The following is a 17,309-nucleotide window of genomic DNA, read 5'->3' as shown; positions in this document are numbered from 1 at the left end:
TTTCCCATGCTTTAAAAAACAGGAACTTGGTCTTCAGATACCTGCCACTTTTTGTGTAGCACAAACTTAAAAGCAAATGACCCAGGAGGGATGTTCAGATGACTTCAGACAAGGCAGCCATAAGTACTTAAATAAGCGCCCTCCCCTCCCCGCCCCATCGCCAAGTGCCTGTAGCCCTTTCTCTTGAGGATTACAGTCCAACTCCACCATCTAGCACTTGTGTCCCCCTTTACACTCAGCCTACTAAGTGGTGATCCAGCCAAATTCTGAATGTCCTGAAATGACCAGGACAATTCATTGCATCTTTATATAGCCCTAATTCTGGGCCCAAATCTGCAGAAAAGCACTTCTTTGCAGCATACATCCTGAGCTCTAGGGCTACTGTGTGGGATGGACAGATTACAAATAATAATGTCTTGAGTTCCTTCTCTACTCCAGGCTTCACCACAAGTGCTTTCTGAACATCTTCTCATTCAATTCTTAGAGTAAATCTGCAGCATGACTTGCATATAGGCTCTCCGAGGGCAGATTTTTTTTTTTCTGCTTTGTTCACTGCCATCCCCAGTTTCCAGAACAGTATCCGGGCGATATTAGGCACTCAGTAAAGTATTTGCTGAATTTAAAGATTGTTACTGTTAGTATCCCCATTTTACAGATGAGAAAACAGAGATTCACAGAGATCAAACACTACTATAAGCTGCAGGGCTACTTTAATAGGATCCGAAGGAATAAAAAGCCATCATGAGGAGGATATCATTTGTGTCCAAGAGGCTCTGCCTCATGCCACACCCCCAAGGCGGCTACCCAGCCCACCTGTTCTTGAGATAGACACAGCCAAGCTCCATTGCTGGGGCTGGAGGACAGTGATGTCATGGTCCCAGAACGCCACTTAGAACAATTGCCTGGTGGTTAGTGAAAATAAAAGGGTTATCAAGGGCCTTATTCAGAGCAGCATATTGTGCAAATAACTGTAGCCATGGACGATGGCATTTGGTTGTCTTACTTTTGCTGGAAAATTGAGGGGCTAAAAATTGTAGGCAAGGTGGGAGCAAAACAAACACAAACATCACAAATCAAACTAAAGCAAAACAAAACCCTAAAACATAACCCTCTCACCCCAAATGAAACTTATCAGCTGGAACAATGGAGAAGGAGTTTTGTCAGTGTTTATCGTATATTTTTCTGTGGAACAAATGTACTCCTTTTAGCCTGAGGAGCCCTCATGCTATTTCTTGGACCATTGCTATAGGACTTAACAATAATGCCCTATTTCAAGTATCATTTTCTTTCTTTCATACCCCAAGTTTCTTGTGAATTCACACCTTCTGCTGAGTTTTGCTCAATGAGAGAATATTACCCTGACTTTTCTTTTTTTCTTATTAATGGCCAAGAAAGCCCAAGTATCACAGTTTAGTTATTTTAGTTGACCAGGAGGAATATTTCTGATGAATGGAATATTTTCTTTGGTAAACAAACAACAAACACCAACTCAAAACCAACCAAATAAGCTTCTTTGGTAAAGTGAACATTAATGCCTTGGTTGGAATTAAATGAAAAATAAAACTTTTGCAAGTGTTTGCTAGGATTGTTCTTTCCCTCTTTATAGCAATTGGAAAAGTAAAACTTCATGAAGTAAAGACTTAAATTTTCTGGGAGTGTGAGTCTGAATTATTTCTAAAATGTCTTCTCCATGGTGGGGCTAAACCATTGCTATCAGAGCAATTATTAATATCAATATTAACAAATAAATAACACTGAACTAACAATAAATAATAAGTAGTAAATCTTGGCATGCAGAGTTCCCCGGTAAAAAAATTCATTCATTCCACAGTCAGAATTCCATAAGCTTTGATTTCAAGTGCTGAAAAGAGAAGTTGACAAGTTTGAAAACGCCCTTCATTTAAAAATACAATATCTCAAGGTATACAGAGACTCAGTCAAGTTGGAAAACTACTATCTGTCATAAAACAAAGTTCCACAGTAAGTCATTCTGGTTGACCAAACTGAACGGTTAAATTCTCAACAAAATCCACTTAATTGGTGTGCGTGTTGTATCAGTTTTGTGGAGTCATTGTAACCCGAGGTGCTCCACGTGGCACTAAATCAATGGCTGATTTAGAACACACTCTTCAGAAAATGACTTAGCAACATATGATTTAAGAATAAAACCAATCCCCTCTTCAGCTGTTTTATAAATAATAGCCTAGTTGCAGGCCCCTTGGAGAGAGAATTGATCGCAGATCTATTATGTGAACTTGCCCTTTTTCGAGGATTGCATTTGTCCTTAGATTAAAGCTCATTATCTTCTAGTTGAGTGCATAACACGTTGGTATGATCACTTAGTGTGTTTGCAGGAGAGACTGAACAAGTGTGTAATGCACTAGCTATGATCTCCTGCACATATATTTAGAACTCTGTGAACAACAGTACATGAAATAGAAAGCACAGGTTTGCACTTGGTGTGGTTACATCTGAATCATTTGGGCATTTTTGCTGTTTGGAAAGACAGTGGTAAACCTAAATCCCAAACATTACCCAGACGTTAAAAAAAAAGTCTGCCTTGTGGCCAATAAGTCCTTATGTTTCTTCCTTGGAAATGAACTTTGAAGGGAGTAATAGCCCTCTTATGAGAAAATCTAAAATTGGCCTGCCCTGTCTTAGGCATGCTAAAATGATGGAAACCCTCCAGTGGTGTGACCTTGGGTGAGTCGCTTTGTTCTCCTAGGTCTCAGTTTCCTCCTCTGCAGGGGATGGGGAAGTTGCACAGTACGTCCGCTAAGGTTTGCAAAGGTAGGGTCCTTTGGGGAAATGCTTACCACTATAGCTGTCTAAATAAGCTACGCCTCTAAAAGGGAAAAATACTGTAGACATTTGCCTCAAGTGTGACCAGGTTTTAGCTTCATCTTTATAAAGGAATGCAGGGGTCTGGGGCAACATACACAGCCTCTTCATATCAAACCACTTCTGTTTAGATCCTGTAGATACTGCAAGTCAACAGTATAAACATCTAGGCTCGATAATGTGCAGAAGGGCCGTGCAGCGAAGTAGAGGGGCGCCAACGACGGTGTGGGGGACCAGGAAGATGGAAGTGCAGCCAGTTGAGCAGGAAAGCTTGACTGTCATCATTGATAGATTTATATTGGTGATTATATCTTCCTCTCATTTCCAATTATCTCACTTTCAGCCCTTTATCTGCCTGCCTGAAGTTCTCAGTTTCAGGACTCAGAAAGGACTTTCTTTTCTCCTCTGTGTGTCTGGGTAAGCATGTCTCCTAAGCGGAGGCAGACTGGCACTACAAGTGGGAAGCTGGGCAAATAACCATGTCAGTGTTTATTTCTCCTTCCTCGGCTATGCGTGGGCAGATGTTGTTTCTGGGCATCCACACAAAAAGTGCACGTAGGGCCAAACCACAAACAGCTGTACCAACTGGCCATTTTTTTCCGTGTTAAAATGGAAATACTGTCTCTGGGTTCAAGTAGACACCTGCTTTTCTTCCATCATGCCAGGTATTTGGGTTTGGCTCTGTGGTTTGGGGTACTCAGAACCTCCTGCCAAGAGCTGTTAACTAATAAAGCAGATTCATTTGGTGACAAGCAACCAGAAAGTCCAAAAAAGAATCGCCTTAACTCTGCAGCACTGGAGCTGTCATTGGTTTAAAGGTACATTAACCAAACTATTCAAATGTTAAAAATGTGTTGATGGGGGTGGTGGTGGATGTGCTAAGTTCATTCCAGACAACAAAACTGCTTTATGTGGATGAGTTCAGAGGTGACTCAGTTTCAGTCCAGGTGATGGCTACTCCAACTATGTGCCTGCTTCTGAGATGCTGGCTTGCTTTTGCTGGCCAGAACTTCACAAGCATCTCCCTGGGGTGCTGGATGAGATGGCTAAGACCTTAAACCACAGACCCTCCTTGGAGCTACTGCTCTGCAGAAGTTCTGGAAGCCTTATTGTTTGAATAATGCACAAAGCTATTTCTGCCTTGGCAACTGACCTTTCAATCAGAGGTTTTTGTCACCAAACCAGCAACATCTGCAGTGTGAATAAGAGGATTCTGCTTGCTAATAAGCTTCCTCTTACTTGATCTTAGTTTGAGAGACTATGAGTCTCCTCATGTGTGTGTCTGTGTATGTATCTGTGTCTGTGTGTGTCTCATGTGTCTTTAGATTTTCTCTGATGACAGCCTTTTATTTTAAAGATTGAAAATACGCAGTGCCCATTTCCCTGCCTTGTCCTTTACTTTTTTTGGCATTGCCTATTTCTTATCCTTACAAACCCAAGAATAACTTTAAAGGTGTTTCCGTTAACATCATCTCTTTGCTCTTGATAAGACCTAGGGTGAAAGTATAACAAGCAGACACTATCACACTGTTGTAATTTGGTCAACCACTCGGGTACTATCAATATCCACCATTTCTACACACTCAATTTCCTCCCGATTTTCAGGATTTTTCTTCTCTTTCCTTTTTTTCTTAGAGGGTGGCAGGAAAGTCAGTATCACAGGTAAAATGGCAAAGCAGTGAAAGAAGGTGACAAATGCTATTAAAAACAAGCACCTGAACAGTGTACAGGTCAGATTTGAAGGCACAGCTGCAAGAGGAATCAGACCAACAAGATAGCAGAGGTAACTCTGTAAAATAGCTACCCCATGCACTTCCAGGGCATTTTTTACCCACTTAGTTCTTGTGAAATCCTTGCCCAGGACGAAGGTGGATAAGAGTGGAGCACAGTTGTCAATTGTATAGTTAATTCCATAAATTAAGCATAGCACAGAAATGCAGTCGAGTTCTACTTTCCATAATGTCATGAAACCTATAACTCCAAACTCCACGGACACAACCGTTAGAGTGAGCCAGACATTAATCAGAGCATCTGCCACCAGGAATGCCGAGAAAAAGAGCAGGAACAAAGCACTGATGCAGGAGTTGTGCAGGGGGGCTCCCAGAGAGGAGGCATATCGATCCATGTACACGAAGGACGGGTTAAAGACAATGAACTTCACCTTGGAGGTGACAGAAAGTCTCCTCAGGGTCTCCAGGAGATCATAGAGTTCTTCTCTGTTCGTTTCCATGGTCTTGGCCACCAAAAACATTCTGGAGGCCACTACATCAACCTCATCATTGTACTTTTTAGAGAAGATGATGTCCTCTTGAAAATGTGAAAATTGGGGGGCTTTCAGGAAGGAATTTCTCAACATGTCTGTGAAATTTTTCTTAGACAAGCCAGTGGACACATTGAGTTTCCGAAGATAATTTAAATAGCTCTCAAACCAGGATATTCGCACAAACCCCTTGGTATATTCTAGCACATCTTCTTGGACACTGGTGTTCCAGTATTCTATAGACTCGTATATGTAAAACCCAATCACTGGACTGTAATTGCTAAAGTACTTTTGCTGGGCAGTAGTGTACTCAATGGTTTGCGTCGCCGTCGCTACGATGTTACTAAGGTCTGACCCTTCACTGACCTGCAGATAGCCCATTAAGGCAAAGGAAATATAAATAAGGTAAAAGAGAACTACAAAAGGCTTGACATAGGTGTTGGTTATCCAGTCACAGTAATAGCGTTTGAGGAAACATACCAATAGGTGACTCTCGTAAGTGTTCGCTTCCTCACCGTCGGTCGTGTCCTCGCTGAACCTGGCTGTCAGGAGAAACCTGTACCATGCCGGCTTCTCCTGCAGTGCCTCAGGCTTTGGGACTTTCCTACAGAAGATGCTATGCTGGTAATTGTTTTCTATGTAGCCAGTGAACACCAGGCTGGAACCATAAAACGAGAGTACATAGAGGTAGTTGAAGAAGATTGCGATACAGGAATTGCAGCAGAAAATCCTGGCTGCCTCAATGTTCGTGAAAGGGCTGGCCCCGATGCCGAAGGTGACCAGGTACATGGCAGTGGTGAGAGAAAAGGAGAGCATGGAGTCTGCATAGACCGCTGCAGTTCTCTCTTTAACGTGTTGGTCTTCTCTAGTTTTCCTCCAGGACGACAACATTTCAAAAGTCCCATATAATCCATGACCTGAGGGGGCAGAAAAAGACCAGATCAAAAGTTTAAAAGACTCCTCTCTGTAGCGGGGAGAACCACCTTGGTCCCGGGGAACTCCTGGGTCCAAGGAAACATAACCCGTCCCAGTGGTGACAGGTGACAGGTAAATGTCAATGACTTCTCCTGCGGAGAGAGAGACTCCTGTTTGGGTGAATCATAAATGTTAATGGATAGAGGGCAGATAGAGGCGTTAAGCTCTTCATGCTTCCTTCTGGCTTAAGGAAGCGGGGCAGCCTTTTGCCCATAGGAATCTGAGAAGACATGTGCCTCTGTCTCCTGAGGATTATACGCATTGATAGCTTAGGGTTGTTGGTGCAGTTTGCAGAGTATTGGTTTGCCTTGGTTTGTGGAACACTCCAGAGAAGATGCCTGGCCACTCATCATTTTGCCTGTCATCCCCACAAGTCTGGTTGGGGGTCAGCACAGAGCAAGGCATGGGCAGAGGGTTCCCAGTTAACGTGCCATCACTTCGTTAAGTTTGGCCAAGTGGAAGGCTTTAGGGAAAATGAAGCACTGTATTTCATTTGAGCCTTGACGGAAACCTAAATCACACCCTCTTTTTTCCCTCTTCCCCAAGTATCAACGCAGGAAGCAATAAATCTGAGAAACAGAAGGAAGCAAAATAAGTAGGGACAAGTTCGAGTGAACGGGAAGGGTGGAAGAAGGAACAGGATTCACATGAATTTTCCCTGCAATGGATAACAACTAAAATTCAGGTTCAGGATTTATGTCTTTTGTCTCCAGGGATATGTTTTGACCAGTTTTGCTTGTTCATAGATGACGTATCAAGAAGGCAGTGACTCTGCTGGCATCTTTGCACTGTTTGGCAGTGGCCTCTGAGGGACAGGGCCAGATCAGCAATCTCTCTCTTGAACTACTTAGTGCCTTTGCCTGCTTGGTTAGTATTTCTGTAACCCTGGAATGGCAGAGGTACAGTAAGTGCCCTGTTTTGACTTTATTTTACTGTCTGAGACCACATCTAGTTTAACTTCTCCCACCTCTCCTGGTTGGAGCCAGACACTTCCTAGACGGGCCTCCCTGGGTCTCCAGGCCACTGCAACATTGAAATCTGCTCCCCACCCCCACCCCAAAGTGATCTGTTGTGGCTTTCAGTCACCCCTGTCTTGGCACTGCAATCAGCAGATCTCATTTTCTGCTTCTACACCTTGATATATTCAACCCCATTATTGAGGATAATAAAATCTTTACCCTGTGGTACGATAGTCTTGTTTTTAGAAAGGAATTTAAAATATCCAGCCAAGCACAATGCTGAGTGAAGTGAGTCACTGTTACCTTGTGTGTACAATAACTGAGCGCTTGTCTTCCCTCATGCACGGGCTGGTATTTATATACTTATTGTGAAGTCTTGGCCTCCAACCCGAATGCCCATTTCATAGTCATGATATAGGCCTGTTTCCTCAGAGGGATTTGGCATTCATCTCAATTTAGTAGGCATCGTTTTACAGCTACTTCTAGAGGTCAAGACTGTCAATTTGATAACTAGTACCATGGCCCCTATTAAATTGGAGGCACCTAAACTCCCCAGACATGAAGTAAAAAGCACACTTGTTGACTGGCAGACTGTTGTTAATTAGGTTTTAGAAAGTTAACATCTACTCTTATGAGGGAAAACTATTTATTAAGTCTGTTTCCACTGTGTTCTTAGGAAGGACCAACCGACCTTTGATTAAAAGTGATTGATTCCTTGAAATGAGGGCAAAAATGTCCCTCTGAGGCATCTGGACCTTACAGAAACAATACTGACCATTTCATCTGTGGCCATGTAGAATAAGTTTTGGTGGGCAAGACGTACTTCAGAATTTCACTGAAAAGAGCAATGGAATTGTATAATAGTGTTTTCTTGATAGAAACACGAAACTTCTATTTTATTTGCTTTTGAGGGCCACACCCACAGCATATGGAGGTTCCCAGGGTAGGGGTCTAATTGGAGCTACAGCTGCCGGCCTATGCCACAGTCACAGCAATGGAAACACAAAACTTTTAAAACAGGGCTTTAGTACTTAGTCATTGAATATGGTAAGAAAATAAAGATACATAGAGCAGGGTTAGAATCAGTCATATAGTAGGATTTAAATTAAGTCTGCTTTGTAGTCCTTTGACAAAATTGATATGATATTTTATAATGACAGGCTCTGCCCCTGACTCTTGTTGGAAAATACAGTAAGAAGCCATTTCTTACCCTGCTGTTGCATAATCTTAGAAACTAATTGAGAAGAGGGATTTGAATTACCAGAGCTCTTAGGTAGAAAGGGTCAAGCTTGAGGGTCCAGAATGAAAATGATCAAACTCAAGGAAAGGTGGGAGTAGGCTGTTAGCTTGTCTCTTGAGTTCTGTTGCCACACTTTAAATGGCTTGTCTTCTGGAATTTGATGATTTTTATTGAGTCCTGACTCTTTTTGCACATCACCTGTTCTTGACCCTGGATGCAGTTCCACAAAGTTTTCTAATTTTATTCACAGGGGCTTTTGGAAACTCTGCTTCTCCTTCATTCTTCTTGCCACGGGAGTGCAGGCAGACACACACAGAGGCCAGAAGAAGAGGCTTTGAGAAAGACTCTGTTTTACCTGGTCACTCAGTGTTTGTTGCTAGTCACTGTAGGCCTTGCCTGCAATGGCCCCCGCCGTTATTCCTGAAAGGCCAGCTTCTTGTTTCTCAAGCCACACCTCCCTATCAGCTGCCTCCACCATAAACTCCACATTGCAGTTGTGCACTGCCTTCCAGGGGCTCTCTGGGTTTCAAGGACGACTGCCGACACCGTACCTGGGCCTGCTTACTGCTGTCAGTCAAGGGAGGGATGAGCGCCTCCATAGCTGCACCTGCCTTCCCGGGGTGTGCAGCCTGGAGTGCCTGCCTGGCACCAGACCTGATTCACAGCTGGGTATTTATGTTGAAGAGGTTGGTCTGTTACCTTCAAGGACAGTTGATCCATGAGGCCCCTGGGTCCTGGCCTGGACCCGAGGGGAGACATGTTCTAAGATCTCTAGGACATGAGGAAAGCCCTGTCCTCCCCCCCCCCCCAAAGAATGTCTGCTCTGCCCACAATCACAGCTGAATTCCCTTTGGTTTGGCCTTCAAGAGTATTCTTTTCACTGCAGCCCCCTCAGGAAGAGTCTGTCTACTGAAGCAGCTCCTTTAGGTCTGGGGAATGGACAGGGCATGGGGACGGGGAGGGAGGGCAGAGGAAATCCTAGGTAGGAGGAGTTCCCAGAGACTCACTCCTTCACAGTTTTTCCTCCAGCCAGCCCTGGTCTTGCTTTTTATATCCATTGCAGAAACTGGGCCAATGAAAACCAAGGCAAGGCAGAGAAGAGAGATTTTGGTAGGTTCAGCTCCTCTCTACTTTTCTCTCTCATCAGCTGCCTCCTTTCTTTAGCATCACCAGACTTGGCCCTCCGTGGCCAGGGCCCTGCAGGTAATAGGGCTCATCATCGGAGGGGCAGGGCCAAGACCTGGGGCAGCCCGATGCCTGAAAGTAAAAGACTGCGTCATAGTGAGCGTGCCGGGAACCAAGTGACCTCCCAGGGCGGTCCCTCTCTTACAGTCCCCGTATGTAAAGCTGAAGAGTTGCCAGAGGGAACTGTTAAACAACATACATGGATTCAATCAGATTCTGAAGAAAAAGAAGCTTTTAGAGTATTCACGTGTCTTTTAAAAGCACATCCAAGATGTTTGTTTCTGTTTGGGCTCATTGCAGAGCCGTAGAGTTACATGCATAAGAACACACGCATCCCAGTATGTGTCAACACACACACACACAAGTCCAAGTTCTCATTATTCATGAGTGACTGCAGCACGAGCTTTTAGCCAGGCCCTGGGGTAAGGACAGTAGAGCTCCTCACCAATGTTCAGACACAGTTTGTACCAGGAATGCAATTTAAATTTTATTGGCAGTAGACTTTGGGCTCGTCAGCTAAAAAAATCAAATATGAAAGGATTCAGGCTAATAATTTTTCTTCTTTTCCAAAGAATTTTATATCTTTATGTTCACTTAACTTTCAGACTTTGGAGCCAATGAAGAGAAAAGGCAGCCCAAACGATAAATAACACTAATGGTGGAAAAACCTCCCTCAACTGGCTAATCCTCCAGTCACTTAGGCTGAGTCTCAGGAACACTCACAGATTAAATCTCACTCTCACCCAGACTGTTTCCTGGGACCTGACCAAAGCCTTCAGGGTTGTTTACACTGCACTAATGTAGGAATCCATAGATGAATAGTTTTGAGTTAACCTAACTTTACCTAGTAGATGCACTTCTGGAAAGTTGTTCATAAAGTCGATTATATTTTTCAATGTATGGAATGGTTTTGCTATCAGAGGCAGGCTGGGTGGTTTGTTTATCTTTTTGTCAATGAGTATCACAGGCACACTGATCTACTCTGTACGTTTGGATGTTGTAAGACTGCCTTCCCCGGCATACAGGGCCCCAGCACAGAGGCTAATGCCTTCGGGCGCTCCTCACATTTTAATCCTTTAATCCTAGCAGGATTTCCTCATCCTGAGTTCCTAAAAGTAAGGAATAACTGAGAAGATGAGGAGGTGAAGTGGGATGGCTTGCGGATGCATGATCTTTCAGTTTCAATGCAAAAATCTTTCCTATCAGGAGACAACGCAGCCATCTAGAGCATGCCTGGGTAATGCCAAATTTCATATATGGGAATAAAGTTACTACATTCTTCTAGAAAATCCATCGAGTGTAATGAACGCATGAGCAAAATCTGCTTAAAACATTTTATTCTTAGACGAGCTGCACTAAGTAGCTTGTGTTTATAAAAAGCTTTTCTTTCGATGACATTGACATAAATTCATGATTTTTGTTTTTTTGAGAAGAAATTGAAAGTGTATATATGTCTGGGTTGAGTAACATCTGTTTTCAGGGAGAAGTTCATTAATTGGGTTACATTTATACTTTGCCAGTTATAAACATTTACTTTCTGTGCCGAATTGTTTGGTTTATCATGGCCTGTTTTGTCTCACAGTTAAGAGTGAGAGGAAAGGTGTACTCTGCTTAACTTAAGATGGATTCGTACATCAGGGCGAATACACACGCCTTAGTCTTTCCACCAGAGGCTTGTCACATTTTGCTAACTCTAATCACAGCGTTGGTTTTTTTTTTTTTTTTTTTTTTTTTTTGTCTTTTTGCCATTTCTTTGGGCCGCTCCCACGGCATATGGAGGTTCCCAGGCTAGGGGTCTAATCGGAGCTGCAGCCCCCAGCCTACGCCAGAGCCACAGCAACACAGGATCCGAGCTGCGTCTGCAACCTACACCACAGCTCACGGCAACGCTGGATCCTTAACCCACTGAGCAAGGGCAGGGACCGAACCTGCAACCTCATGGTTCCTAGTCGGATTCGTTAACCACTGTGCCATGACGGGAACTCCACAGCGTTGGGTTTTAATCTGAGAAACGATTTTCCTTCACTAAAGAACTACAAATAAGAGTCTAAGAAATGATTTTGCTAAAAGCTCTTTCTTGTTTAAAGATAAGGTATTCAGATACTGTGTGTGGGTGCACTATGTAAAATCAGTGTGTACACCTGTGTCCCATAATATATGCTGTGGTTATTGTGTGATTGTGTGGTATCTTTTTATATAGAAGGCATATGCAATACATAAATATGTGTATCTATGGTGTATCTTATTCAAACAGATTTTATATATTTTCATATAAAATGCGTGAATATATACTATATAATATAGAGAGAAATGTATAGTATTTATATTCAAGCAATATCAGTACATAATATGTTATAAACAAAATATAATATGAAATTATGTAATACATATTATGTAATATATTATGATATATAATGTAGGTAATATGATATATATTATTCACTCAGTTTGTACACACAAACACACACACACACACAATGAATAGGAGGTTGATGTGAAATTTATTTTACTGATGAGAAAGAGAAATGTTAGTGCCGCTACACCAATTAGTGCAAAGAAGCTGCTAGAACCCATCCCTTAGGTTCCATCTACATTTTGCTTCTTGGCTGGTGAAGTAGCCTAGGTGAAATGCAGGGTCTCCTTGACAATAACTATGAATCTGCTTGCCTCGGGAGCTCCTATAGACCCATCTGGTCAGCGCTACCTGGCCTAGCAGTGACTTTCTGAGATACTAATTCAAATGCAACAACGAACTAGGTGTTTCTCCTTATGGTCTTTTTTTTTTTTTTTTTTAAACTAGCTCAGTGTCCTGAGGTTGCTTCCTGCTGCCCAACCTTCATGGAATCTGCCACTCCCCTATTCCCTAGACTAGTTGGCTATACCACCCAGGGGATACCCAGGAGACCTGGGTCAAAGGCCGAGCACCCTGATATTCTTCTGTCTAATTGAGCTCTGCCTTCCTGTACCTGTGCCCCTAGTTCCACTCTTGTCTTCCCTTGGGGTTAAGAATAAAACAATGAAACATGTTTGATCCATCCCCTCAAACCTATTTCTTGCCAACCCCCCCCCCCGCCTTACTGTAATATGACTGATGGAGCATAAGAATGAAAAGGTAACAACTATCCACAAAACTTGATTACACAGTATATTTGCATATTAGCCCCACAATGACCATAGGCCATTGCAAAAAGGATATTCAGGAAGAAAACTTTGAAAATAGTATATGGAATTACTACGATCTTATTTCAAATCAGATGTAAACAAAAATGAGAAGAACAAAACCCCTATAAATCATTTTTTTTCTAGAAACTACTGAACCTTTTAGTAAGTGATATCTAAGCAGAATATTTCCACAGCATTCTAACACTTCTACTCCATCACGTAGATTGTCATATTGTTGCAAATAATGGACTTCTACAATAATGTAGTAGGTTGAACTATAAGAAATTACCACTTTTGTAGTTTAAAAAGGGTCAGATATTTGTACCAATTTTGTAGGTCAAAAATGGTTGGATGTTGACGATTTTGTATGGTTTGAACTTTATTATCATCTGGCTGATGCCCCCTCCCCATTTCTCATGACTAGAAATATACCAGAATACTCATTAGGAAAGCAAAACTTTCCAGGTTTGCTTAAGTTCAGAGCAAAGATAAATAAGAGTTCCAATTTGTCATTTAGGACTAAATTTCTTATGCAAGAACTTTTTACCTCTTTATGAGCCTGAGCTCCACACACCGCATCAGATTCCAGGTGGCAGCAAATGAGAACAATTTCTCAGAGAACTGAACCTGGTCTTCTGGTTTCTGCCAACTACACGTAATCTTAGAATATACACCTGAATGAAGCCAAACATACCTGTTCTTAGTCTCCTCCTGGCACTTAATCACATCCATTCTTCCCTTCTCATTCTTGAATTTGAGTGGCCTGGCTAGATAATTTCGAAGGAAGAGGGAACCTAAATCTGACATTGACCTCAACATCTCAAACACTTGAAAGGGCTTGAAGAATATTTTTCTTGAGGAGTATTTTTTGTCTCACTCAAATCTCTGAAGCCTTTGTATCTTGATAAGTGCAAAGAAACCCTTATAAATTAGATAACCACATGTAAACTAATATCCCACATATCTTTCACTACAACTTCACTTCTCCCCTTTTAGCTATACAGAATGTACATGAAGCGCCAAACCTGTCATATGAAGAAGGAAAAAAACCCTTCCTTCTGTTCCCTTTTGTATTCTCCAAGATTCCATTCCTTTTCTGATTTGTGTCTGGTCAGCAAAGCCATGGCAATATTAAGCCTGTAAGGAGAGCCTGCATGTACAAAACTTATGCCAGTTTCTTAAGTCATACCCAACTGCAGGACGACGTTGTAAATCCTCATCCTTTAAAGGAAATTCCATAACGGATTAACACGATGACTGTCAAATGTTTACAAATGGCAGTTCAAGGACCTCAATACCTGGTATTAATGTAGTTTGGAAGGAAAGGCTACTACTTTCCACATAAGGGGTACAGATGAAATAAACTCCTCTTGAAATTATAATAACTAAAAAATGTCAATGAGCATTTATGATACTGTAGACCTTTAAGAATTTCAGCTCTAAATAAGCTGATGTGACTCATATGGACAGGGGTTTTGGCAGAAGTGTAGTTGTCTAATATGCGTGACACTGATTAAAAACACTCTAAATCCTGATGTATCTATGCTTACATCATTGCCAAAATGATTCATCTGTGTAGGATATATTCTTATTAAGCCAGAGATGTCATGTATCGTCTTTGCTAGAAACACCCAGTCACATCCCATTATGGTGAACTCTCAGAGTTTATCCAAATTCTTTCCTATTCTGGAATTTTGTCAGGTTAATACTGCCTGACACACATGGTATTAAAATTTTCCATTCTAAATCTTCTGTCATTTTGGCATTTGGCTGGATCTGGCCTTATGCGACCGGCATCACACTGAGAATGTTTAGTTGGTTGAATTTTAAGTCTATAATGTTTATCACATTATAGACCTATCGTTGGCCAAAGAAATGTCTGGAAAGGAAAAAGAGACTTTTTCTAAGATTCTTTTTCTTCTAAAGGAGACCATTTATTTTTAAGGTTTAATTCAATAGTATATTAATATCATAGAAAATCAAGAAGTTTTGCTTAAATCTGCTTAGTTTAAGCCCAGCCATTTTATCTTATAGACAGGCACATTTAGAAAGTGGACAAACAGTTTACTAACTCATAGGGCAAAACCCTTAGCACCGCATTTCTTCTTGGTCCTTTGAAATATTTATTGGCATTTTAGGATTGGTCATCAAAAAACCAGAATTAAACACTGGCCCTAAATGCAACATTTATGAACATACTCTTGCTTATACTTCATTTTATAATCACACTCCGAGAATGAAGAGTTTATCTGAGAAATACAGAAGGGCAACCATCCTAAATCCAGACACTGTTGGCTGTACGAGCTTATTAAGCACCCATTACATGGTGCAAAGTATTTATTGCAAAAGGGCCTTCACTACTAAAATGCGTAGCTTCCTTTCATGTTGTGACTAAGTAATTTGAGATCTCTTTGAGCTGAAAACGTACAAAAAGGTTGCCTACTGACTGTCAGCAGGGAAAACTGCCATCAAATCAATGCATGTAACATTCCTCACAAATTACAAACAAGGGTGTATTGGGCACTGCAGCGCTTGATCTTTTTTGCTGCACGTGCCAGCTTTTTCTGAATTGAATTCAGAAAAATTCAAGTTCAGTGAGGCTGGGTCTCTGTAGAGTTGTGGTGCTAGTCTTTCTGGATTTGTCTTTTAAAGACGCTTCCTTGCTAACAGCATGTTTTCATGGCTTACATCCCTCCCCACCCCAGATAGTACTGGTGTGTTCCTTTTGGGGTTGACGGGTTGACTTTTACTTACAATATTTTAAAGTTTCTGTAAAAAGTATCCGAAGCAGTTTTAAGAAATTTCAAATACTGTGGCTTATTATATTTAATAAAATTTAAGAAGTTTGGAGTATTTACTTTCATTTTACTTATAGTGAAATAGATTTTTTTAGGAAATTAATTTTAAGAGGTCTTGAATATTAATGTTTTACATAGAAATTAATTTTAAGCTCTAAATATTATAATTGGATTTTACTGAAAGAAATTAGTTTTTAGAAAGTTTTCAACATTGTTATCATTCTTGGAGCTCACTGGGCAGTACTGAATAGTGTCATAAAACCAGGAGTGGTAGTCCTTTTTCTAGCCCCGACATCTTTTTTTTTTTTTCTTACCTTAAGCATCTTAACTGTCTCCCTTCAGTTTCCCATAAACACTTATCCATGTTTATCTTCCTCCCAAAAAAACCATTACAACAAAAAACACTGTATTTTTGAAATGAAAAGCTTAAAAGAAAAGAAAAGAAAAGAAAAACCCAAGTATGTGACTAATCCTGAGCAAAACATCTTAATTTAAATCTTGACTCAAGCCTCCGTGGAAGCTACTCACACCCAGTCCTTACTCACTCTTCAAGGAGCCGCCCTGTATCCCAGACCCACATCGCCTTGCGGGTATTTTAAAGAGGCAGGTTCTGCTGCCATCTTAAAACACTGAATTCAGGAGGCAGCCTCCTTCTCTGTTGTGTTCAGCAGTGATGAGTAAACGGAGCTGGTAAATTCGCAGCATGCTCAATCTCTGCACAGTGCCCCACTTTTCCACAAAAGCTGCGAATGTGTGTTTATTGCCTGAGTCTCAATGCCCGTAGCCTGCAGGCCAGGAGGGAAGGCAGCACTTGGCACCCCGGCTCCCTCTTTGCCACCCATGTCCCCCCCACCCCCCGTCAGCCCCACAGCTGAGATTTCCAGAGGAAATTCTTTTCTTTTCTGCTGCCCCCAAAGAGGGCATGAGGCATACTAATGAACTCAACTGTAGTTATTTCTCAGCCAATGAGAAATGCCACTTCATTTGTCATGTCACTATCTGATTCCAAATGACATTTTAATTTTGCTAAAGGAATTGATGAGAAGTTGCCAAAGAAAAGGGGGAAAGCTAATGGTGTGAGTCCTTGGCCCGTGAGAACCCTGCCCTCAGGCTTGCCGGGCATGCCATTTTCAGAACCAGAAGGATAGGGCAACTGGGGTTACATTATGACCACTAGGGCTTAATTTTTTGACCATTATCGGTACTGGGAAATCTCTGCAGCCCCCCAGAGAGAATCTGGTGGGATTCTCACACCGTCATTTCAAAACATTCTCCTGAGCTCATAGCAAGGACAGGAAAAAGTCCCCTTCCTATTTCTGTCTCACTATGCCTTCACAGTTCTGGTGCATTGACCAGACCCTTCTGTCAGAGTGAATGTGCACGTCTACTCTGTCCACCAGGGAGGGAAACCGAGGGTAGCGGATGCGTCATTGCCCGGCCTGTGTGCCCACCCATTCACCATCCTTGCGCTTACTGAAGGCTTCAACATTGGTCACCTGCAGGAATGTGCTCCCTCTTCCCCAGGAGTTAAGGACCCTGGGGAGAGCCCTCACCGAATCACATACAGGGTTCCTGGATTCACCACACAGCTCGCAGCTTCCTCACCGTGCCAGGAGACCTGACGTCTCTCAAAGGTCCCCAGTGGGACTGAGCCACAGGTGCCCACTGAGGTAACCTGCTTATTAATGTGCCTTGAATGGCCTTCCTTCCCCATCTCGTGTCCTCACCTCCCAAATAAACTACTCGTGTCTACAGCCTTTTCTCAGGGTCTGTTTCTGGGGAAGCGCAGCCTAAGACACTGGGGCACAGAGAAGATTAATACCTGCTAAATACCACGCAGTTACTTAATGGAGAACCAGGGCTAGAACCCAGGACTTTGAGACTTCCAG

The 17,309-nt window shown here is 42.1% G+C and overlaps 1 protein-coding gene across 1 annotated transcript in view; it reads right to left on the bottom strand.

Annotated features, from left to right (window-relative positions):
• PTCHD1 (patched domain containing 1) overlaps window positions 695–17,309 on the bottom strand; it is a 54,798-nt gene continuing 38,183 nt past the window's right edge. Inside the window, exon 3 of the mRNA XM_021080574.1 lies at window positions 695–6,018. Within this exon, the coding sequence (XP_020936233.1) occupies window positions 4,364–6,018 (1,655 nt within the window). The 3' untranslated portion in view covers window positions 695–4,363. The remainder of the gene's footprint in view (window positions 6,019–17,309) is intronic.

The sequence above is a fragment of the Sus scrofa genome, chromosome X, assembly GCF_000003025.6.
Source record: "Sus scrofa isolate TJ Tabasco breed Duroc chromosome X, Sscrofa11.1, whole genome shotgun sequence".
Taxonomy (NCBI): domain Eukaryota; kingdom Metazoa; phylum Chordata; class Mammalia; order Artiodactyla; family Suidae; genus Sus; species Sus scrofa.
This window is presented reverse-complemented; position numbering and strand designations above follow the sequence as displayed.